The 25747-nt window shown below is 34.4% G+C and overlaps 3 protein-coding genes across 10 annotated transcripts in view; 2 read left to right on the top strand and 1 right to left on the bottom strand.

Annotated features, from left to right (window-relative positions):
• LOC143255848 (calpain-9-like) overlaps nucleotides 1-4420 on the top strand; it is a 79903-nt gene extending 75483 nt beyond the window's left edge. The window contains exons 17-19 of the mRNA XM_076512170.1: nucleotides 1125-1238; nucleotides 2084-2139; nucleotides 2919-4420. Coding sequence (XP_076368285.1) covers nucleotides 1125-1238; nucleotides 2084-2139; nucleotides 2919-2945 — 197 coding nt within the window. The 3' untranslated portion in view covers nucleotides 2946-4420. The remainder of the gene's footprint in view (nucleotides 1-1124; nucleotides 1239-2083; nucleotides 2140-2918) is intronic.
• Nucleotides 1-25747, bottom strand: part of LOC143255847 (toll-like receptor 4) — a 49519-nt gene that overhangs the window by 8771 nt on the left and 15001 nt on the right. For 2 of the 6 annotated variants that reach the window (XM_076512168.1, XM_076512169.1), the window contains one exon: nucleotides 7503-12266. The exons of 2 other annotated variants lie outside the window; for them this stretch is intronic. In XM_076512168.1, the coding sequence (XP_076368283.1) occupies nucleotides 9780-12218 (2439 nt within the window). In that variant the 5' untranslated portion in view covers nucleotides 12219-12266 and the 3' untranslated portion in view covers nucleotides 7503-9779. Of the gene's footprint in view, nucleotides 1-7502; nucleotides 12267-12468; nucleotides 13542-17576; nucleotides 17950-25747 lie in introns of those variants that run through there. 2 more of the 6 variants (XR_013030893.1, XR_013030891.1) reach the window with 2 other exon arrangements.
• LOC143255849 (uncharacterized) overlaps nucleotides 13306-25747 on the top strand; it is a 37978-nt gene continuing 25536 nt past the window's right edge. Inside the window, exons 1-2 of one of the 3 annotated variants that reach the window (XM_076512172.1) lie at nucleotides 17512-17584; nucleotides 24629-24697. The gene's annotated coding sequence lies outside the window, so the exon portion shown is untranslated. Of the gene's footprint in view, nucleotides 13525-17384; nucleotides 17585-24628; nucleotides 24698-25747 lie in introns of those variants that run through there. The other 2 variants (XM_076512173.1, XM_076512171.1) reach the window with 2 other exon arrangements.

The raw sequence follows: 25747 nt of genomic DNA, 5'->3' as shown, positions 1-25747 counted from the left end.
ATCTTAAGAAATAATTATATCATTCTTGAACGGTTACATCCTTCAGAGGAGAAACTAAATTTATTATCGGCCTTTGACCATAGGCTAAAATCAAGAAACTAAATTATTTCTTTGCACATTGTTTATTAAAAGATTCCGTGTTTGATAAGATATTAATCTATGTTATAGAAAGAACGACAAGAGTACATAACATAATAAAACCCATGTGCTCCTTAATTAGTTAAAGTTAAGGACTTCACCAGTCTGAAAATTTATAAAATAGAAACTAAGATAAACAGTTGATAGAAAAACTGATTTAACTAATACAATTTCAAAATGTAGGAATTCCACATGAAATAAGTGATTGTTCTTAATTTGTGAGCTGAAGAAACAGGCATTTTCACTAACACACAGAAGATCTAAAAACAGCTTTTTAGTTTCAGAATAGCATGGAATATCAGTTTGTGTAGATAATGTTCCAAAGTTAATCAATTTATTGGTTTAATTGTATTTTTGTTGAGAGCTACACAAGGGCTATCTGTGCGTAACCGTCTCTAGATTTTAACATTAATTAAAGAAAAGAGAGCTAGTTAACAGCATCCACTGCTAACTTTTGAGCCATTTTTATGACTAAATTTAACGGTGAAATTTATCTCATGGCCCCAAAGTCCGGAACGCCGATTCGTGAAACGTGACTCAGGAATTCATAATTTGGGCACACTATACAACTAGGCTACCCCCGTTCCGATCTATTTACAACGGCTGTTTTCAACCAGAATTAATAATGACAGTACACGATTTTGTGAAACTTTCATAGCATGTCTATATGTGTGTGTGTACGTTCATGTTTATAGGATAGAGTGTATGTATGTGTGTTTTGTTATAGCAAAGCCCTCGGGCTATCTGCTGTGTCCACCGAGAACAGAACATACCTCGGAGACTGGAGCATGTGCTCTTACATTTTTTACAACGCTAAAATCAGGGGTTCGATTCCCCTCGATGGGCTGAACAGATAGCCCTTTGTGGCTTTGCTATACGAAAAGCACAAACACACGCTCTTACATTTCACATGACAGTTCCGATGACAAACATTCATCATTTTCATACAGATGAATTTAGCCACACCGACTGTTTATTTGTTACAGGGGTTACCGTAAGCAATAAAGTTCTCGAGAGTCTAGTAGTCAGATTCGCCAAGAAAAATGTCTTAACATCGGAAGCCTTCCTCTTAGCACTAGTCAAGCTCCATCTTGCTCACGGTGAGTTGATTTACTTGTTGAATTCAACTAACATTTTTCTGAATCCGGAAGTTTAATTATATTAAAAATTTGACATAACAAACACAGCTAATATATATTCGAAAACATGTGTTTAATATCAGTGGATTACAAGATGCAACCCACAAAGGAGTAACTGAAGTTTTACGAGATGTTATTTCCACTACACTCAGGATTACTTCGGACGCAACCATAAAGAAAAGGATATTAATTTTATGCTGTTGCTGTTTTTATTGATATAAATAAATGTAGATGAAGGGCATAATTTGCCAGTTGTATACTAGTTTTAGCATTTAAATGAGAAAAGGTGTAATACACAAAAATCTTAGACAAATAAGACGGAAACAAAAGGCCCTACATTAACGTCAGACGAATAACATTACGGTACAAACTACAACGTGAAGATGGTTTAAAATGTTGTGGTAAAGATGTTTTCTGCAGAAATATGACCAATGCAGTTGCAGGATACGCCATCTGTCGGACTTAACCTCTATTCGCAATTCTCACATCTGAGAGGAAACCAGAACTAATCATATATTTTTTTAAAGAGATTTTAGACGCTCAAGTCCCATTATTTTTCATCTAAAACTACTATTTATCGCAATAGTATGCACTCAGTTGTAGTATTTACATATAAGGAAGTTGTTTGTAGTAAAACACAAAAGCTAGAACTTCGAGCAATATTTCAATGTTCTTTCTTCGGATCTTAATATTTACTAACTAAGTAGAATTTTTTTTTGGAAGAGTCTCTGTTTAGAAAGGCAAGTAATGGCTGTTACAAACTTGTTGGTCTCTACTTGTGTACAAAATTTGTTTTTATCTTTTAGAAAGGTACAAGACAATAGAAAAAAAGATGAGAGAAAATACTCTGTCATTGGAAGAGGTAGGGTTTTATTTCTTATGTCAATATTTTCTTGATTTTGAATGACTGTTATGTTTTCAGTTTTTTTACCTTTATTTTGTGTAGTTACAAAATAGGATTATTCGAGACACGTATACAAAAATTCTGATACAAAACTGAATAACAATGAGCATATAAAACAATTAAAACTGTATTTAATTATTGTTTACTGATTTTATAATTATTGAAGAGTTTAAGACAATTTGGGGCTGAACAATTCTGTCGAATCGACTAAACTGCAGAGTTTTGTTTAGGTTAAATGTTAAGATGCTTGAGAATTTTGCTACACTGAAACAGCAGCATGGTGGTATAAATGTAAAGTACAAAATATTGTCGTGTGCAAATACAGAAATTTATCATTTTCTTACGAACGTCGAAACTGTTTTTTCGTATTTACGTAACCAAATGTCTGGAAGATGGCAAAAAATAACTTTATATTTAACGGAATAGAATAATAGTCTTCATTGTTTATAAAGCATTGATTTCTGTAAGTATCATAATTGTAAATGCATACATCAAAGGTATGCACTGAAATTTGACTATCATTTTGAAATATTATGATCCAAGTAAAAAATGTATAACTCTTTATTTTGGAACTTAGAGTTTTATGCTTCCATTAATTAAAAACTGTTATTTTTTAGTTATTTGTTACAACGTTATGTATTAATTATGGTATTTTGGTTTATTGTAGATGGTTCGTACTTCAGATACTTGTAGGTTTCTAATGATGTATTTCTTGTGATTTCTTCTTTCATTTTCAGATGATCTTAATGACGATCTACTCGTGAGTAACGACATCTGCTTTTAAGTACATAAATGTTTAACTGGATAAGTAATCATTCGTGCAACAGTTTCTGGAGTGCTTTCCTTTACAGGATTTTACAAACTTTTCCAGAATGATAATTATAGTTCAGAATAAGATAAATGTAAGAAATAACTTCACCGTTCTAAAAAACAACCATTTAATATCTTATAACTTGCCTTTAAAGCCTTTTCAGTGGTATCGGAAGCACCCTATAGACCAGTTAGTAGTTTCAACAACGTTCTATAGATAGTTAGTTGTTTCATCAACGCTCTATAGATCAAGTAGTTGTTTCGACAACGCTCTACAGACCAGATAGTAATTTCTACAATGCTCTATAGATAAATCGGTAATTTCTTCAACGTTCGATAGAGTTAATGATATTCGTAACGCTCACGGAAATCGGTCAAGTGGCTTTGACAACGCTCTGTAGACGTATTAATGGTTTAATTCCTCCTCAAGGCCAGTCAATCAATGAGTTCTACAACGCTTTAAAACTAGGTAACTGTTTCTAGACCGTCGTTTCGTTCTTCCGAGTCAGAGTACCATTCATCTAATGTTCCATTTCTTTTAAGTTTGAAACTTTCTAATTGATAATTTCGGTGGAATTCCTCAAATGAGTTACTTATAGAGTTATCATCGGTTTTCTTCACAGATGCTAAATGTTTATTCATTTTTATCATAATCTTTATTGCACTTATGGATCGTTTCAATCACTTTCTTGAGAAAATACACGTTTCGTTTTTCTTTTTCTTCGTCATCCAGAAGTAAATTTATAATGTTAACTTCTTCTGGACAGTGTCAAAGTTCATTGTTTCCCTTACATTATAACTCCATCTTCTATTATTTTTCTGTAGGATGCATTTGTTCTTGACGCTAGACGATATACATCTTTCCTTATAATAAAGTTAAGCTTTAAGAGAATCCGAAACGACAAAACTCTTTAATATTAAGATCAATGTTTTGTTTTTTTACAATGGTAGCTAAGATTTCTCAAGTACAAAATTAAAATATGAACTTATGGAAATTTGAGTGTTGAACAAATTTCCTTCAACGTGATAAGTTTGACTACATTCTACAGTTTTGATGGTACTAAAAAAATACGTTTATATTACTCATTATTGTTTTTTAATAAATGTTTCTCAGTACTGACAAAGTGCTTCAGAAATCCAAGTTGGGAAAAAAGTTAAATTCCTTGTAAGTCCTTGTATAACTGTAATATGCATATTGCTTTAACTGTGTTTATAATTTTCATAATGTTTGTGTAACTTAATCAAACCTAATTTTATTAACGTAGCGCCAGCTTTCGCTGGAATGTTAATACTTTGATTTATAAGATATTATACGTTATATATAATATCTATGTGGTATCTTTTAAAAACCGAAATATGACTTATGGGATCCGATTGTGAATAACTCTGCCATATGTTGTACATAGCCAAGTTTATTTAATAAAATGTTGCAATATTCCTAACTCTTGTATTGCGTTCCTGATATAATTTCGTCGCAAAAAAAAAAAAGCGAAGTACTCGAAGTAAGAACAAGAAACCATAATTTTTGCTTATGTTTTGATACTGCTAACATATAGTAGCTATGGTGTACTACAGATTCTAAGAATAAGCTAACAAAACATAACTACTTCTGAGAGTAGAATTAACAACTCGATAATTTAATATTCAAATTCATCTTATCCTTGAATATGAATAACAGAACCAATTTCTAATATTTCAACGTCAGCTCCTTCTACTAACAGAAGTAACAACCTCACACTCATTATTTGAATGAATTAGCGACTTCATTATTCAACATTTCAAAGTGTTCTCTTCTTGTGAATAAAATTAGCTCCTCTACTCAGTATTTTAATCTTAATTATTCTATGAATAAAATTAAAGTTCCATTACTCAATATTTTAACAACAGCGTCCCCTATCGGTATAATTAAAATCTCCATTACTCAGCTTATACTCAGCTTTAAATAAAATGAAAAGTTCCACTGTTTAATAATTAACTACAACTATTCCTACGAGTAAGGCCCGGCATGGTCAAGCGTGTTAAGGCGTGCGACTCGTAATCTGAGGGTCGCGGGTTCGCATCCCTGTCACGCCAAATATGCTCGCCCTTTCAGCCGTGGGGCGTTATAATGTGATGGTCAATCCCACTATTCGTTGGTAAAAGAGTAGCCCAAGAGTTGGCGGTGGGTGGTGATGACTAGCTGCCTTCCCTCTAGTCTTGCAAAGCTAGTCGAGTAGCTTTGTGCGAAATTCAAAACAAACAAACAAATCCTACGAGTAATAATAAAAGCTCCATTACTCAGTATTTCATCCTCTACATGTCTTATTCTGTTAAATGTTCTTCCAATTTTTGCATTTTGATATTCAAGTAAACTAAAGACTTCTAAGGTAGTGAATGATGAATGTGGTCAGTTTGTTGGAAATTTGTAAAACAATGAAATCATGTTACTTTATATTTTTGTGTTAAGTATTTGTCTCACGTACAACTTTCTTTATAGTTATTAATTTCTTGTTATCCTTATACAGAGTAAATATTTACAGGTAAAATGTTTGATTTTTGGAAACAAAGTTGAAAAAATAAAACGAATTTCTTACTACCTTCCGTGGAAAATTCCACTTACATAACACAAGTGCGTTAACACAATGATAATTATACTGATAGTGGAAATTAACTAAAGTAACTTTAGTTTAATGTAAGTCCAGGGATTTACAAAGCTAAAATTAGAGGTTCGATCTCCCTCAGTAGACAGAGCAGATAGCTCGGTGCGGCTTTGCTATAAAAATCACACAAACATGTGTAATGTAAACATTATTTTATTAGCACGTTTAACACAGACGAAGGATAGAGAACATTCAGTGTCCTTTATTAATAATGGATAGAATATTTGTTCGGAATTAAGCTGAAAGTTACACAATGGGTTATCTGTGCTTCACCTCCCACAGGTAACGAAACCTGGTTTCTAGAATTATAAGTCTGCAGACGTAACGCCGTGTCGCTGAAGGGAGGTGAGATACATAGTTACTGTATATATATTTTTGGTAAATGTTGAACGTATGTGTCACTAATATATTTGCCCCCTGCTAGTACAGCGGTAAGTCTACGGATTTATAACACTAAAATCAGGGGTTCGATTCCCCTCGTTGATCTCAGCAGATAGCCCGATGTGGCTTTGCTATAAGAAAACACACACACACAAATACACTAATATATTTCCCAGGAAGATCATCAGCGACTTCAATAAAACTTTACGTTACCCTATACTAATGAAACCGAATGTTACCCTATACTAATGAAATTTTACGTTACCCTATACTAATGAAACTTTACGTTATCCTATACTAATGAAACCTAATGTTACCCTATACTAATGAAATTTTACGTTACCCTATACTAATGAAACTTTACGTTACCCTATACTAATGAAACTTTACGTTACCCTATACTAATGAAACCTAATGTTACCCTATACTAATGAAACTTTACGTTACCCTATACTCGTTTCATTGAGCTTGTTAGCAAAATATCTTAATCAATATTTTTCATCACTCTTTAGTATATAGCCATCTTTCCAAATGCTTTTTTGTATTGTAAGGGAAAATAGAATTATTTTTAAATTTTAACATTTCAATTCATCATATTAAAGAACACGTGGTGTAACTGCTGTATGTGTCTTAACTTTCTGTAAGGTTGGATTTTCTTATTGTTATCCCTAATGCTATGGAGCGAGGTTTCCCAAGCATTTTTAATGCCTCCCATCACTATCTTTCACCTGCTTTTACTGTGCTTCGTACGTTGTCTGTATTTTGTTACCTTGCATTTATGTATGATTTTCTTATAGGAACGCCATATCAAGTCTACTGAGGGGAATCGAACACCTGATTTTAGCGTTGTAAATTCGTAGACTTTTCGCTGTACCAACTGGGGACCTCGTATTTATAACATCAGATATTAAAGAATAAATTCTTTACTCAAACAATGAAAGTCAATTAACCGACAACGTTATTTAGGTGGCGATTTTTATTGTTAAATGAAGAAATATATTTTATATTTTGCGAACTCTTTCACAGGAGTTCCACCGTTACTCACAATTTGGAAAACACTAATTTTAAGAGTTTGTTTTTATTTCGTAAGTAGACAAAACAAACGATATTTATGCAAAATGCTCTCACAGTTTGTTTTCTAATTTTATTTAAGTAACTAAAAAATTGAAATTTGATGGTTTGTTTTCAGATGACAGTATTGAATTATGATTATTTTAAATAATACACATATCATATTATTTTCGTTATATTGACCATGTGATAGGATACATGTCTCATGGTTTCTGATACAGCCGTTTTAGTATCATTTTATCCCTCTATTTTCTTTACGGTTTACATTTGATGTCAAAAAATAAATCACTAACCACATGGATTAATTTAGTTATTTGAACTCTGCTTATCGTGTGTATCGGAAACCGAATTTTAGCATATAAGCCCTGAGGAACACTTCTGATAATTATGTAAAGAATGCACGTAGACACGAAACAAAAGTTTATATTGAAACTGTTTATTTGATCATCTGTTCTCGCACACAAATATATACATATGTAAATCTTGTTAACTTTGCAGACACTCAGCTTCACATATTAAAAATATCCAAATCTCATGTCGGTTTTTTTTAAATTTTACGTAACTTCATTTTGGCAAAATGTAAACAGCTAATGGAAATATATTATTGTAATCCGTAAATACTCTAACACATATACGCACAATATATAAACTTATGTAAACATTTATTCAAATATCATGAGAATTATTTTCACTAACACATTTTCTGTCATAAGATTCACAGTAAATCGTCAGTACATATATTTATATGTACATGTTGTATACTTTCTTCAAATTTCTTAAAACCGCCGATGAACAACCAATAAACTTTATCACCGACCTAAAAACGTATTCATTACACGCAAGAAGAAGACATTGTGATCTCGGGGGTGTTATAAGTTGAAGCGACAATTCTAACCATCAAACATTCTATGTACCTCTTCGGGGGACTCTAAGGATACATGTCACGTTTGGTGACGATGGACTTATCGATTTGCCAATTATAAGAAGACATATACACACCCAAATAATAATTTAGTTAAAGCAACTAGAAGACTTAATTTGCGATATATTTATAAAGAAAAACGCAATAGTCAATTCTAATGCATTTGTACATTCTCTCACTATAAGTAAAATTAAACAAACCTCATGTTCTAGTGTTCTTCATGAGTACTACATCTGACTAATGTATATTACTATGAAACAAACTTTTTACAATATAACATTTCAAAATATTATTACATTTTACTTTATCAGACAGAAGACAAGTTTAAGAGATCTTTGTATTTAAGTTTTGATTATTTGTTTGTTTGTTATCAAGCCCAAAGCTATACAATTGGCTGTCTGTACTGTGCCTACCAAGGATATCAAAACCCGGTTTCTGGCGTTACATGTCCTCAGACATATCGCTGTTCCACTGGAGTGTCTTAAGTTTTAATAGTCTTAGCTGAGCCGATTTTCGACATGTTCCTTTTTTTTATTTTAATTTTTAGACTATCATGCACTAGCTATGCATTCTTATTAATATGTAAACTACTCCTTTGAAGTTTCAGAAAGCTTGTATTTTCAACAGAATATCCCTGAAATGACAGTACAGGTTAAGAATATTACAGTTTGGTACAATTTACTCTGTTGTAAGGATAGTCCTCAGTTTTTACATTTGATTTTCTATGGTTGACGACATTTCATTTTCTGTGCTAAGCCATTCTTCAGCATGAAGAGCCGAAACGTCGTCCTTCTCAAGAGCTCATGCAGACGTGTAATCCTTCAAAAGATTTAGCATCACTATGCCATCAACCGATCTTATCGTTAAAAAAAATATTTCGTTTCATAAATGTTGTTACGTCTTCCCAAATAGCTACTTCAAACGAAGAGGAGGGCTTACAACAAACAATAAGTTTTGCATTAACTAACATAATTTTGATCGATTGGTATTTCGAAGCTGAAGAAACCATAGTATCAAAATTGTTTTGACTCAATTTGTTTGTCATCTGGTCAAAATATAGCGTGGGAAAATGAAATCTTGATCGAAAGCTAAACAGTTTACAGATACTAATAAATTATCAGTTTGAAGTTTTTCAGTGCAAAGCTACATAATGGGTTATCTATCTACTCCTTATCAGTCGTGAATCTTAGCAGTGTGAATTGGTAAACTCAGGTTGGTCATCAAGGAAGTGATGACTTACTTGGGAAAAGAAGAACAAAAAACAAAAGGCAGACATTAATATACATAACATACCACAAAACTATTTCCCATAAAAGAAATATACCTAAAAATATAAAACAATATACCCTTAATATATATATACAAATTAGGTAACGGTAATTCTCCTGCCCGCAGGATTTTGTAGATTTTATCGCAAATATTACAAATGTAAAAAGAGACACATACATATGTTTACAGGAATTGGCAATGTACAGCTTTCTCCTTATTATTATTTTGATAGTCTCATAAAAAAAATCTCAATTTTGGCTTTTGTACTAACTTTCACCATTGTTATCTAATGCCAGTTTCATCGCCTATAAGGTTTTGATGTAATTTATAGTACTACAATAGTACTACTTACTTGCGTATGTATATCACAATGTTTGCAGTTAAAATGAGTTTTAATAAAAGTCAAAATTATGTTTAAAACTGATGTGAAGCCTAGCAGATAATATTTATGTATGATGGCCTGCTAGTTAGTTTCTCTGCAATGTAAGTACGTGTTCTTGTATGTTTTATGCAGTTAGAGTTTGATGCAGTTTCTTCCAGAAAACGTCCTGGTGGTGTAAATCATTGGACCAAGCCAGATAAATTTTCGACTTTAGAAGATAGTGAAGTTCTGGCGTCAATGTATTCAGATCCAGTTCTCGTAGTTTGATGAGTACCAATCCCTCCCTTTGTCCATCCACTAATATGTGTTGCGCCAGTTCAGTTTCAAACTTACACCAGCGACTTTGGATGAAGCTAGGTGAAAGGACGAGAATCACTTTTCTGCTATTTTTGACGCTATCTAATATACAGTCACTGATATTTCGACCAGCTACAAAGTCGCGGTCGTAAACACAGAGTTTTAAGTTACGCATTTCATTTTCCAATTCAGGGATTAAGCGATTAAACACCCAGTCTGAGTCAGACGCGCTGTATGACACAAATGCATCAAACTGGAATTTTGTACTCGTATTATATTGGTCATAATGGCGCTTTTTAAGTACTCTTTGGTGATATATGTATGCTCCAAAAACAGTGACTAAAACAACAAATAATATTACGATAATTGTGATCAAAATAATAGCCTTTTGCGTTTTAGTTGTCAAATTGTTTTGGCATTGTTTTTCTAATTCTAGTGACACATTTCTCAAAGGAAAATTTTGTAAATAAGAAGGTTCCGTACATGTGTAGTGGATTTGGGAATGGGTCGTTTTAAAATGCATTATAGAAATATTTGTGTATTTTAACCAAAGCAAAAATAATCTTAACTCACAAGAACATAAAAAAGGGTTTGTTCCAAGACTTAATTCATTTAAAATCTTGAAGTCCTCTATCATTTCTTTCGATACTTTGCGTATGGCATTATTCGATAAATCTACCTTACTAAGCTTGGAGTTAGTTGAAAATATGTTATTGTTCCAAGTTTCAATATGATTATTTGATAATTTCAGGGTCGTTAGATTTTTTAAGTTCTGGAACAAACCTGGAGAAAGATTTTGTAAAAAATTATCAGTTACATCTAAGAATTCCAGGTTCTTTAAGTCGTATAATAGTTTTTCAAGTTTTAATTCGGACAAAATTGTGTTGCTAATGTCGAGATGTACCAAAGTGGACAAACTTGAAACTGTATTTACAGCTGTGGCATCAAGCTGAAACAAAGAATTCTCACTGAGATCTAAAAAAACAAGAGAATGTAAGTTTAAAAAGGCGTGATCGACATAACTTATGTCACAATTTTTTAAGCTAAGTTTTTCTAATTTATACAATCCGAAAAATGTTTCATTTCTTAAGGTTACCAAACGTCTGTTATTCAGAGTGAGTTCTCTCAGATCACTCATGTTAGCAAAAGCCCACTTAGGAATAAAAAAACGGAAACTATCGTCACGAAACCCAGTCAGGTCTATCACTTGAAACTGTGGCTTAATCAGAGCTTCTGGGAATTGTTTCAGAAAAGACTTTTGCAAAAAAATATTCTTTAAGTTAATCAAAGGGTCGAAAGCGCCATTTTCAATCTCTTTCACTTGAGAAGAAGGCATGTGTAAAGATGTTAGGTTAGGCATCACTGGAAAGCTTCCATTTTTTAAAGTGATTGTTTCAAAGCTACTAAGATATAGTTCGTGAACAGACGAATTGACTAAAACCGAAAGTACATCCTTTGGAAACTCTTCAAGTCCAGGTAGATTAATATTTATTTTGGCTAAGTTTCTTGACTGAAATATTTTTAAAGTTTCTTTTAAATTTTCTATGGTTAGTTTATTGTCTGCAAGATGAATTCCGAGAATATTATGAAGAGGGACGAAAGCTTGTGGATCTATATAAGTTATATAGCAGAAATGTAAGCGCAGATATTCAAGTTTACCTGTTTCAAGGCCAATGAAATCATCAGATTCCACCCTTTGTAGTGGGTTACCACCAAGATCAATATGTAGTATAGATGGAAGAATAGAAGACGTCATGGCCGGCATGACAAATCGTAGTTCTGTTATGCTGTTTCTTAAAAGAATAATTTCTTCTAGGTTTTCTAGCCCAATGAAAGTATCACGATCCAGTCGTTCAATGGAATTCGCTGCTAGGTTCAAGAAGCGAAGTTTATGTAAACCATAAAAAGCATAAGGCCTCACATCTGTTACTCGATTTTGAAATATTTCCAAACTTTCTAAGTTTGTAAGATTCTGGAAGGCCTCGCTAAGAATAGAGGTGATGGCGGTATCTTGGATGACGAGAGTTGTGATGTTCTTATTGCTGATGTCCTGGGATGGTATACAGAAGCACATTTCGCTGGAGACCTGGAGTGCATTTTTTACACCTGCTATCAAACAGGAGCTGGAACTTCTGAGATAAAATTCTGGATCACTGAAGTCCACAGAAGCTCGAAGAACGTCCTGAATGGTTCGTTGCCATATCTTCTCAGAAACAACCAAGCCTGCCAGCCATAACACACTAGTTACAAATGCAACAGTGATCATAATAGACAATTTGCCTAACGTGACCAAATCGTCTGGTCCTAAAATTACCTGGATAAAGCAAAAAAATGAAAAGGTTTCTCTTTTGTGAAATACCACATCACTGATTGTGTAAGATAAAATATAGTTGAGTTATAATAACGTGAAAACAGTTTAAACAAGGCAAATTATGTTAAGAAACAAACTTAGTTATAAAACTAATAATAATTAAAATGTAATTAGTCCAACTTTTGCAACAAATGGGGTATAACACTTATCTTGTTTGTATATATTTATTTATCATACTTCTTCCAAACTGTAGTCATAGAATAATAATTTCTTAATACGAATAAGAGTACAGGGAATATTGTGACTTTAGAACATCAGTCGTCAATGATTGACTTTTATAATTATGATAAGTTTTAGCTAGTTAAAAATTATTAAGCTGTTCTTTTGATATTATTAAAAATTACGAATATTTTACGTAAAATTCACGTATAGTAACTTTACATACAATACATATTATTCGCCTGAGCATCAAAAGCTAGAAACGTATTTTCAAATATACATATGTATATACAGAGCATACATGATGTCTAAGTAAACAGTCAATCATTATTATTTTTCTATCAACGCTTCATATCACCACCACATTACAAACACACCGTGTTTCATTCTTCTGTTTTAAAACTTATACCTTCGGTTCAATTGTTTCATAATGTTAAATCAATAGTGTGCAAAAAACATGCAATTCTAGTCTGGTAATTACACCAACGCTCAACCCAAATACTGGCAGTAATATCACTTGCTTATTGCCTTTTCTGTGTGGTGTAATTTATCATTACTTCCTTACTTTTTCCAAACAGTTTGTGTTTCGTTTTCCAGGTGATTAATCTCCTTAAGAAATAACAATAGCCCAAATGAAATGATTTACACGTTAAAAAAAAAAGCAAACCGGCCTCAATCATCATGAGCTGAAAATGTTTAGATAATAAATGGAAGAGACAGAGAGAGAATCAGGTATAGATGAGTTGCAGTTACGTCATGCAATCACGTGATATAAACTTATGCCGCCATGATGGTAGGCTAGACGCCGCATCAGTGCGCCTCAGTTAGCTGGTCATCAGTTCGTTTCTCACAACAGTTCTGAATTATTTTGACCATGGCGACTACATGCGTAGCTGTTGGTTGTCAGAACAGACAAGACCAAGATCCAGGAAAGAGCTTTTACCGTTTTCTGACGGATCCTGAGCCTAGATCGCTGTAGTAAAGCGAGAAGGTTGGCAGCCCACCAGCGCGAGTCGTGTCTGCAGCGACCATTTCATTCTGAGTAAGTAACCACTATTTCTGCAGGAGATAATAAATATATAGTTTAGATTACAAATATAGGAGGGCTCTGAAACCAGAAAATACAATCGTTCTATAGTTGTGTTGAGGCTGTACAAGTATAATATTATATTCTTTTACTTTTATAAAGAGGGGGAAAGGGGGGCTGCATAAACAATCATAAACAAAATAATTCATGACAGGTCACAAAAAAACGATTATAAAATTATACCCCTGTATAATTTTTTAGCTTAACATCATTACGACTGTGTATTGTATAAAATTTACTTTTCATTTAAAAGAACGATACATAAACAACTCGGTTACTCTTGCCTCTTGGATAACAGTCTTCTTGTTTAATCAATAACAGTTAATGATTCACTTTTATTTAAATAAAAAAAATTCAGGCTGCAAGTTATTCACATATATTATTATATACTGGTACTTGTGTATTTGTCAACTTATATATATGAAAACAGCTAATTGTCACAAAATTATGTAATATGTTTATTTTGTACTCAGGAGATTACACAAACAGATTACATTTGCCAATGGAATCTCTGAGTGTGTTTCAACAAATACTGATAACACTGTTAAGATTGAAATTCAACATGAATATGCAATGCTTAGGTTTTCTGTGCGGTGTGCATTCTTCAACAATATCCAGCTTGTTTCAGACAGTTATTGATGTGATGTATGCTAGTTAAGTTCCAGCAACCATTTTCTAGCCAGATTGTGATCTTCTTCATAAAACTATCCCCACCTGTTTCCAGAGAACACTTCCAAAGTGTGCATGTATCATTGATTGTTTTGAAATTTGTATTAAGAGACCCTCTAATTTTAAAGCAAGAGCTCAGACATATTCCGATTACAAGTCACATAATACAGCAGAATATTTGATTGGTGTTTCACTACAAGGAGTAATAATCTTTATATCCAAAGGCTATGGAGACAGAGCAAGTGACAAATTCATAACAGAAGTTTCTGGGTTTCTTAACAACATCCATCCAGGTGACACAATACTGATCGACAGAGGGTTTTATCTAAAAGATACATTCGGCTACTATGGTGCTAAATGAAGTAAACCACGGTGAACGGCTTTAATTTCTCACTCTCTAAAACCGTTTTCATGCACTTTTGCCTCCAATGGGGTATTCATCCTGATTCTGAACTCCGTATCGGTGAAGTTTCGCTGCCTGTGGTCCCTGAGACCAAGTTCTTGGGGCTTATCTTTAACCGTAAGCTGACCTTTATACCACACTTAAAGCAGCTACGAGTCAAATGCACAAGAACACTGAACATCCTCCGTGTCCTCTCTACCACCAGTTGGGGAGCGCATCAATGTTCTATGTTAAAGATATATCGTGCTCTTATTCGATCGAAACTCGACTATGGATCAATGGTCTATGGCTCTGCCAGACCCTCGGCCTTAAAAAATGCTGGACCCCATTCATCATCAAAGACTTTAACTCTGCACTGGAGCTTTCTGCACCTCCACAGTTCAGAGCTTTTTCGTAGAATCTCACGAACCTTCTCTGCACCTTCGCTGTTTGCAACTGTCTTTACTGTATTCTTCGAAACTTCATTCCTTACCAAAGCATCCCACTTGGGGATGTGTTTTCCTTCCTCAGTGGGCCTTACTTTTTCAAAACAGATGATCTGCCATTGCTTCTTTTGGCCTTCGCATCCAGGCGTAATTGGATGAATTGGGTCTGTCCTTGGATAACATTGCAGAATCCACTGGTCAGCCCATCCATCCATGGCTTATTACAGCCCCCAAATGTGACCTTTTTTTAAGTAATCTGAAAAAAGGCAGATACTCCCGATTGGAAGTACCATCTTTTATTTCCTGAACAATCATTCCATTCCAATTTATACAGATGGTTCCAAATCAGATAATTCTGTGGATTTGTTTCAGTTTGGTGGTTGCACGCAGAATCCCCTCTACAGCTTCTGTGTTCACTGCTGAACTGTATGCCATATATCTTGCCCTGGATCATATTGAAGCTGAGCAGTACTCTGACTGCACTATTTATACTGACTCCCTTAGTTCTCTGCTGGCCTTGGAATCATTTCACGTTGGCTGAAACCTTGTTCTCACTGATATTCAAAACCGACTGGCCCATTTCTCATTAACATCTACTTCTATCCAGTTTTTCTAGATACCAGGCCATGTTGGTATTCGCGGGAACGAGCTTGCACACACGGCAGCTAAATCTATCTGCTCTGGGACTATCACCAATGTGCCTATTCCGTACATGGTCTATGGTCCTGTATTCAAGGCTCGACTCCGTGCCAGCTGGCAGTCAACTTGGAGTGAGCAACGCGAAAACACGCTTTTTTACATAAAACCCTATATTGGACTTTGGCCATCTAGCTTTCGTAAAGTTCAGAAGGAGGAAGTTGTTCTAACTAGATTACGCATTGGTCACAGTTTTTTAACTCATTGTTTCCTTTTATCTGGGACTGATGCACCATTGTGTAGTTTGTGTAACACTCAAATCACTGTAAACCACATTTTACTTTCTTGCCATCGTTATGACTTTCACCGACGACACTATTTTAAACATGTTCTGCCCCAAGGTTTGTCCATAACATTGTACAGTGTTATTGGTGACGGTGACACTGTCCACCTTGATAAAGTTTTTAGTTTTTTAATGACAATTAATCTTTTTAATGTCATTTAAGTGTTTGATATTTATTCATTACACCTTTTTAAATGTGGTTCCCTTTTAAGAGTCTCAATCTCTCTAGTTTAATTTGAAATTGGAAAATGGTCATGACATTAAATAACTCGACACCAGGACTGGAAAGGCCAACTTCTGATGACTAACGGTGGTTCTTGTACTTACCTGTTAGTCTTCCTGGCGTGTTACGATCATTGCCATTATGCTACAGAAAGTCCTTTACAACTTCTCTTACTCCGCTTTCTCTCTTAATATTGTAGACTAGGTGTCAACATTGATTTTATGCTTTTTCTGTTTTTCAATGTTGTTTTGTTTTACCTTCATTTCCTTTCATGAATTTCACTACATTTACTTTATTTTTACCTTTTTACCGTACGTTTGGCGCAGATAGCCTAGCTGCTTTGTGCCATAAAACACTAAATCAACAGCACTTACAAAGGTAAAAAGCAACTGTATGCTGTGGATATTGAAAAAACCAGACAAATAGCATCAGTTAGAATCCATGTAGAATGTGTCATAGATGTTACCAGACTAAAATACACAATGTTGGAATCAATTATTCCAATTACTGCTGTACATGATGTTGATGTTGGCAACAGAAATAATCGTAATAAAATTCTGCATGTTTCCTGTGGTTTGGTGAATATGTGCCCTTTTGTTACCCCGAAGGATTAGTAAATTATGTTTTATGTCCCGGTAATATGTTGTATCTTCACTAGTTATGTTTGTGCCAAGTAAATGTTTGGAGGTATTTGACTTTTTTTTTTTCAAGTGAAAAGGAAAACTGTAAGCCTGTATACACAAATAAAAATAAATATTGCAATATATCATATGTATTTATTTGTGCTCGCAAAAGTAAAATTGTCATACCCGGCCAGGTCACAAAAGATTACAATTTCCACATTTATCACTTAATATTTAAATATCCAACAAGAGCAGTCTATGCAGTAAAGTGAAATACCGTACAATGGTAATTATCATAACAAGAAACACCAAACATTTCAAATTGATGGCACTGATTTTATCAATATAACAATCTCGATGATTATGACTCAAACCTTTTGCATAATCAGATAAATATATAGGTCCATTCATATTGAAGATCGATCTGATATGACTCATGACAACATTTACACCACGCGGTCACAGTTCACAATGTATACATCCATACATGCGGTCGACTGCGCTGTCTGGTGATGTTGCCTACCAATATGGCGTCAGCATTAAAATCACGTGATCAGTGACTTCACATGCAAAGCCACAATAAGAAGAAACTGTGAATAACCTTGATAGTACTGGGAAATCCACCAACATAGGAACTGGACAGGATGGCCAGGGGCGAAGGAAGCTCAACACAAGGCTAACTGGATTAAACAGGTACTGGGTGCTTATTTCCATGGGTGTACTTTTTTGTTTATTTTTATAGCATGGCGCACATTTAGAACTGTTTAGAGCAAAGAAATGTCCTTCCCTAGTTTTACTTGTTAGTGGACCTAGAAAAATTCTACTGTTTAGGGACAAATATTTTCCTCCATTAGTTACACCTGCTTGTGGATCTCCCTTTAGGAATACGACTGGATGTGGCTAACTGGTTCTAATGATCCATGGTTTGAGTCTCTTTCTCACAAAAAGTCACTAAGTGCAGTTTGAAGCCATGGGTGCGTTATAAGAGTAACGGTGAAATCGCATTTTTCCAATAGTATAGAGATGACGGTGGGTACTCTTGACTAGCCTCCTTTCATCTAATCAATCAGTTAAAAATTAGGTGTATCTTCGAGAGCATATATTTATTGCGTTGCTTTCCGCAAAAGTCCAAAACAAACAAACAAAATATTTTAGAATTTAGGAACGTTGTCAACAGCATAAATATTCACTATTTTAAAATATATAATCAATAACGATTCATTATGAACTATTTTGAGTCATTTAACTGATATTTCACAGGAATTAATTCAATAATATTACATCTCGATACTCATGATAGCTGTTCCTTCTAACAATGTGTTTATATAAGTTATGCATAATAAATCTGTTACATCATCGTTATTACGCACAACTTTATGCAATGTATTGTGTTCGGTCGTGCGTCCGTTACTGAAGCGGGTTCGCTTCCCCTCGGTGGGCTTAGCAGATAGCCCGATGTGGCTTTGCTGTAAGAAAACACACACACCGTTACTGAAACTGTTGAAATGTTGAAATTTTGTCTCTTCCAATGGATACGTAATTATAAAAGCCTATCAATCTATTTCAGGCGAGACTCACTTGGTTATATATACTCTCAAGTCTTTTACCGAAGGTTCCAAACATGAACACATGTTTAGCACGCCGGATTATGAAACAAAGTTTCGTAGCTTGCATCACATTTTCACAAATCCGCGCTGCAAACTTTTAATCTGTGATATGTTATAGGAATGACAGTAAAACCCCACTGGAGATGCCCAAGAGTTGACAGCAGGTGCTGTTGACTACCTTCGTTTTCTCTAGTATAGCAGTACAAAGTTACAGACGGCTATGACAGATACTTCAAATAACTAAATTAAGAAAATAAAGTTTTACAGAGAACGTAATTAGCACTGGTTATCTTGTAAAAATCGTTTACGAAATAAATTTTATCTTCTTTATCCGAATCCGCTCATGTAAAAGAGTAGCCCAAGTATTGGCGGTGGGTGGGGATCACTAGCTGCCTTTCCTCTAGTCTTACACTGCTAAATTAGTTACGGCTAGCGTAGATAGCCTCCGTGTGGCTTCGCGCGAAAATTTAAAAAACAAACAAACAATTTCATTCATTTTGGCGCCTCCAAATAGTTCAGTTGCACGTTTTATTACGTTAAAGTCGATATCCCTGAAGGGCAGAGCAGAGCACAGATAACTCATTGTGTAACTTCGTGCTCAAGAGAAAACACACCTTTAACTTTATTTTCTCAAACAAATATGGCGATCATCAGTATACCGAAACTTACATAATTTTTTTTTTTTAGAAAAGTCCTGTCTTTCATCAAATTGAAAGCGTTATTTTTTTCCCTGCTTCATGATATATTTTAATAGGTTTTCGTCACTAAAACTGGGAAATATATATTCAGTATCAAACATTTTACTTGTAAAAGTAAAAGTTGTATGGTCATAAATCACACTCATGAGTTAAATATTTGCAGGTTACATACCATCCAATTGATATTATTCCTTTAAATAGTTGCAAACATTGACAAAATAAGACGTTTTAAGTCTACGATTTCAAAGTTTAAAATATCAAATTTATAGTAGCTCTAGCGGTTTTACATCTGGTGTTTTATTATTTAGTGCTGGCACTGTTCCTTCAGTTATTTATAAAAATAACTTAATTTTTTTTTAGAATTAAAAGTAACGAAAATGCTCAATAGCCGGTACACTTCTGTAAATCTAAAGATCTAAGCAAAAAAGGAAATCTAGAAAGATGTTGTTGTTTTGAATTAAACACAAAGTTACACAATGGGCTATCTGTGCTCTGCCCACCACGGGTATCGAAACCCGGTTTTAGCATTGTAAGTCCGCAGACACACCGCTGAGCCACTGGGGGCAAGATGGTAAGAAAACATAACCTTGTCAACCGTGGAGTGACGTGAAATATAGTGCATGTTTAGGAATAAATAATACAACTTGGGTAAAAACACACACCATCAAGTAAAATATATATAAAAAAACATGAACTGGTTTCCTATACTTAATGACACTCGTTATTTCTTCTAACTTTTTAGCTTCTACTGCTTGGTGTGTTTTTCTTATAGCAACACCTTTTAAATTTAAGCGTATGTTTATACCACTAAAATCAAGATTTCATAAAGCGCTAACTCTTATCTATTCCCAGTTTAAGATTCCTTGGTGAGATCACTGTCAATGATAAAATTCATATTTCATCTTGTTTTTTATATACTGTACATGGCATTACATTGTCTTTTAAAAGTCATGCCAAACCTAAATGAATAGTTTGTTTGACGTTAAGAACAATGGGCTATTTGTGATGTGCCCAACACGGCTATAGAAGCCCGACTTTTAGCATTATGGCTTAATAATACCGGGTTGCGGGCAAATAAATAGTGCTAGACAGGATAACAGAAGTCTGATATAGGCTGCAAGTTATTTAATAAAACTAAACAAATATAACGACTGGACTACAGGTACTACAGAGTGTATTAGAAAATACAACATACATATACTATAGATTCAACCTTCTGTTTTTCTTCCAATGAGTTTAACCTTTCTTTGCATGTTTGGGTTACCATTGCTTATGTAAGTATATTGTATAAAATAATGAAACAATAATCAGAGTTTCTAGTATTATAACAGAGATAAACAAAAACTACTGCGTAAAATAGTGTCAATTGTGCTCCCCAACCTATTTCATTGATGTGTATTTTCAGAGATCTATGATCACTCGTGTGATTTAAAATACAAACGAATGATCGTTTATTTTATGTTGCCTGTATTTGATCTCACACGACATATCTTCAGTTTTCAAATGTAAATTGCAGAGTTTAAAACGCTCAATGTTTTCAGCCACCGATCCCGATATTCGGGCTAGTTCATGGGATTTCAAAAAAAAAAAAAAAAACTGATTGAAAATTCATATCTAAGCTGTATTGGTTTTCCACTGTACTTGAATACTAGTGGTCCAGTTTAGGGAGGCAGCTAGATAGTTCCTGCTATAGAAAAGGTTCACAAACCCTACTTTAAATTATTCATAATCCTAGATATTTAAAAACTGCTGGTATGGTTGGAGAAAGCACTAGTAGAGAAGCGAACAACGTTTCGACCTTCTTAGGTCATCGTCAGGTTCACAAAAAAAAGGATTACTGACCGGTAGCTGACCACAAGTTTGAAGGCGGTTGTGTAATTTAGTGTAGGAATATAGAGGGCGTGCTTATATGTTGGATATATTTATTAATATAGGTATAAATGTGTTCCTTTGTATTGGTTTATTTTGGGCTTGACTTGTTGTATAAGTAAGGCTTCTTTAATTTTGCGTTTGTTTATGTTTGTTAATAAATATATCCAACATCTAAGCACGCCCTCTACATTCTTACACTCAATTACACAACCGCCTTCAAACATGTTATCAGCCAGCCGTTTTTAAGTATATAATTTTCTCTAGAAGTGGGTTTTCTCGTCATCACGGATTATTCATAATCCTAGTTAGACAATAACGACCATACTTGAATGTATCACTCACCTTAAGAGCCATTGGACGAATAACAGACGACCAATTACAGAAAAGTGCAGTAAATTAATATCTGCTAATACTTGTAGAGACTAGAACAACGTCTAAAACAATAACATAATAACTCAGAAACGTGTACAAGGTATAAAATTATCCACAGCTCAATTAGATAGGTATTAACTGTTGATATTATATTGCTGCAAGTATAGGGTACCTGTTCCGAGACTGATTCAAATGTTTCCAGCTACAACTGGATTACTAGAGGTCGACCTAACAAAGCTGCCGTGTATGGGAGATATTTACTGAGGTGTACTCGAGTCATAACTAGGCACAAAACATCGTGCCTGCAATGATATAAAAACCAAGTTCAGTAATACAACATGTAGAGCAATAATCAGTTAGAAGACAGGTTTACACTTATTCGAAAAGATATAGTAACCATTTTCATATAGGACTGTGATACACTTATCAGTGGTGAAAGGAAGGTGCGGGTAGAAATAAACCCTAGTATCTACCTTTACATCCTGAAGTATAGTAACATTAATGTCAAGCTTTATAGGACACACACCTTATGATCCTTTATGTTTCCAGATGCTAGTGCAATGTGGCATAACATTAGCCTATTGAGTAATAATACCTGCTTTATTGTGTTAAACCACTGCTTAAAGAAGAAAGTGTTAATTTATGTATCACCAGATTTCAGACACTAAATGCGATTTACAAAATGTTCTTTTATGGGGTGATCAAGGGTACTTGATGGATTTATCGAGACTCCTTATTTAAGCGTGTGATATTGGTTGCAGGCTGCCCTTGCTGTTCTTTAGTAACTCTACTTTATGCTAAGGCGAAATATCATAAGCTGTAACAGACATAAATCTATCACTAGTAAATGCTCATTTAATTACGCTATATGAGCAACTATTTCTATTAAGATCGTATGGTGGTTCATCAGATATCTTGCTTGCTTAAAACTGAACCGAGTGATTGATATTATTGTTTTGTTATACTTAAAATATCACATATTCCAATTATTTTTTAGCTATTTTTCGCAGTGAATTATATTTTTGCTAAATGTTAGCGTTGTAACATTTATAAACAGACAATTAGAGTAAAATTAAGTTGAGGACCTAAACATTTGAAAAACGGAAAGTTTTTTGAATTTTGCGCAAAGCTACACAAGGGCTATCTACATTAGCCGTCCCTAATTTAGTAGTGTAAGACAAGAGGTAAGGCAGCTAGTCATCACCACCCACCGCCAACTCTTGAGCTACTCTTTTTACCAACGAATAGTAGGAGTGACCGTAACATTATAACGCTCCCACGGCTGAAAGAGCGAGCATGTTTGGCACGACGGGGATACGAACTCGCGACCCTCAGAGTACGACTCGCACGCCCTAACACGCTTGGCCATGCCGAGTTCCGGAAAGATGTAGGCTTTAACTTTGATAACTGTTTAATATATGGTACACTGGTTTACTGAAGTTATAGTCTCGACAAATTATAAAATTCTACGGCTTTTCTTATTATTTTGAACACAAACTGGTATTTTTAATATATTGATCGAGATATATTTTTCTTATTCTGGGCATAATTAGCATGAAACCAAAATGTCGATGAACGACCTTCAAGTAAATAAATAAAATAAAATCACTTTCTTGGATGTAGGTGCTTGTAAGTTCATATAACCAAAGGTAACTGGCTATCATCAGCACGTTTTTCGTGCTAATCTACCCGAACGGTATTAAGGCCACTTGACACATTACCTAATAAAAACTAGCGCAAACGTTTTTTTTTTATTTCGCTCAGAGCTACACGAGAGCTATCTGCGCGAGCCGTCCCTAATTTAGCAGTGTAAGACTAGAGGAAAGACAGCTAGTCATCACCACCCACCGCCATCTCTTGGGCTACTCTTTTACCAACGAATAGTGGGATTTACCGTCACATAATAACGCCCCCGTGGCTGAAAGGGCGAGCATGTTTGGTGCGACGGAGATTTGAACCCTCGACCTTCAGATTACGAGTCAAACGCCTTATCCCACCTGGCCATGCCGGGTCATAGCACAAACAACCTGATGACACTTACCAGGCCCATTACTCAACTTTTTATCAGTGGTAAGTCTAAGTTATACCACAGAGGTGTAAAATGATCTCTGATCAAAAGTCAGATGATACGAAGTATACGCAAAACCATTTCTGTAGAAAAATGTGAGTAAAAATACTTAATACTTGTAAGTTAAAAGATCAGTGAATTAAAATGAGTTATGATTAGATAACACTAAATTAGAAACAGCAGTTTGGTACCCTCGTTGCTAACAGTAACTGTCTAATGATATTTGGAATAGATATATTACTAATACTGCAACACGTAAGAGTAAACAAAACTTAGTATGAAAAAGAACTCGGCTAGGGATTTTTTGTTTTCAACTTGATGAATCACACAAATTGTCAATTGAAGAGAAACATATGCAGATTTTATTGACATTAGATTAGAATGAATTAATGAAAGCGACTTTTAGATCGTGTGGAAATTTAGGCTAAATCACTTTGACATAAACTTCAACGCTGTGTGTACATCGACTGAACTATCCAACAGCAGTTAACTTTTTGATACATATACGTCTAAACTGCAACACTCGAAGGTAATTAACTAGTGTATTTTGTTTCAAAACTTCCGTGTTGCAAATTGGACTTCTAAGCCATTTATTGTAAGTTCTTCCATTATTACACTTGTTTCTTTGGGATCATATACTGAGAACATTGTTACTACAAGTTGGACAAAAAACAAACAAACTACAGTGAAACATGGATTTAAGCAGGAACAAGGAAAGTTTACTATCAGGTTAAATCTACGAAATTTATGCTGTGATATGTTTTCTAAACTCTGATCCATTGATCATTCCTGTCGCACGACCTATTATTTAAGATAGATGCCATTTTCTAGTAAATAGTTTAGTAAAATTTATAAGTCCTGGAGATAGAATTAATTACTTCTTGTAATCCATAATAATTCAAATGGAATTAATATACACTAAGTAGGAACTTACCCATAGTTTGATATTTCGTTAAATTTATTTAAACTTTTATTATTATTATTATTATAAACATTATTCAGCGATAAATCAACAGTACAATGTAATATTTTGAAGTTTTCATGACCATTGCGACTGAGTGAGTGTCTCGAATTAAGCACAAAGCTACACAATAGGCTATCTGTTTTCTGCCCAACACAGGTATCCAAACCCGGTTTGAAGCAGTGTCAGCCCGCAGACATACCGTTGTGCCACTGGGTGTCCTCCATGGTGAGTACAAGAAAAAAGAAAAGTCATCCAATGAAGTGCAGATAAATTCTCAGCTTGCTTTTTTATATACGTCCTCAAAGAGTTTGCTGGGTTTGCAATGCATTATGGAATTGTTTTTGGTTTTTTCTGAATTAATTCACAGTGCGTGTAAATATTACATCAAGAACTATTTTCTTATGCGGCAGGCTACCGATTAGATAATGAAGACTTGACAGTTTATTGCGGTCGAGCGTTACAGGTTGTTGATGTGCCAGAGGCTACGGACCTGTAGGTTAGCTAATTTTTTGCCTACAAAATTATATTTTTTTTTGTCTAGGAGCTTCATAAAAAGTTTGATGCAAGCAAAATTTTACGTGCTAATGTAGTCTCCTGAACTACTTTTACTGTTTCTACATATTAACGGATTTCATTTCGTCTCTTGTAATGACAGCTTCCTTAAAAAACACAAAAAAACTACTTGGTCAATGCTAAACTTGTTCTAAAAGGACATAAATAATACCCTCCTTCTTTTGTAGAGTGTCAGTGACAACATTACTTGTTCAGCTTCAACAACTGTTATAATTGTGATGACGAAACTCCAAGTTAATTCGGTTTGATTAGCTATGATGTAACACAAGCAGTATAAAACCTTTCTGATATAGAAGACAACATATCCAGAAATATTGCATGATACCTGCAATACCTAGCATTTATAAAACACTAAGCTCAACTTTTTTATTATGAATCGGCTTTAGATGTTAAAGATATGTTTTCTTTAACCACAAATTGCGAAATGAAACTTCTTGGACTTTCCTGTCACGTGATCATTCCATCGAGCCTCTTCAAGCCTATCTCATTGAACAAGTTTCAAATTACCCCTTCTCGAAATTCTTATTAATACAAAAACATATTATAGAGCATTTCTACAGCGTCTATATATAACCACAAACTGGGAAGAAACTGGTTTGAAACACTAAGTTTCAGTTTTAAATGTCACCGCCGTATTTTAAGCAGTATCATGTGCCGTATGATGAAGAGTTGCGTAAGACATACTCAAGGTCGACACTAAGT

This window comes from Tachypleus tridentatus, chromosome 7 (assembly GCF_004210375.1).
Source record: "Tachypleus tridentatus isolate NWPU-2018 chromosome 7, ASM421037v1, whole genome shotgun sequence".
NCBI lineage: Eukaryota > Metazoa > Arthropoda > Merostomata > Xiphosura > Limulidae > Tachypleus > Tachypleus tridentatus.
This window is presented reverse-complemented; position numbering and strand designations above follow the sequence as displayed.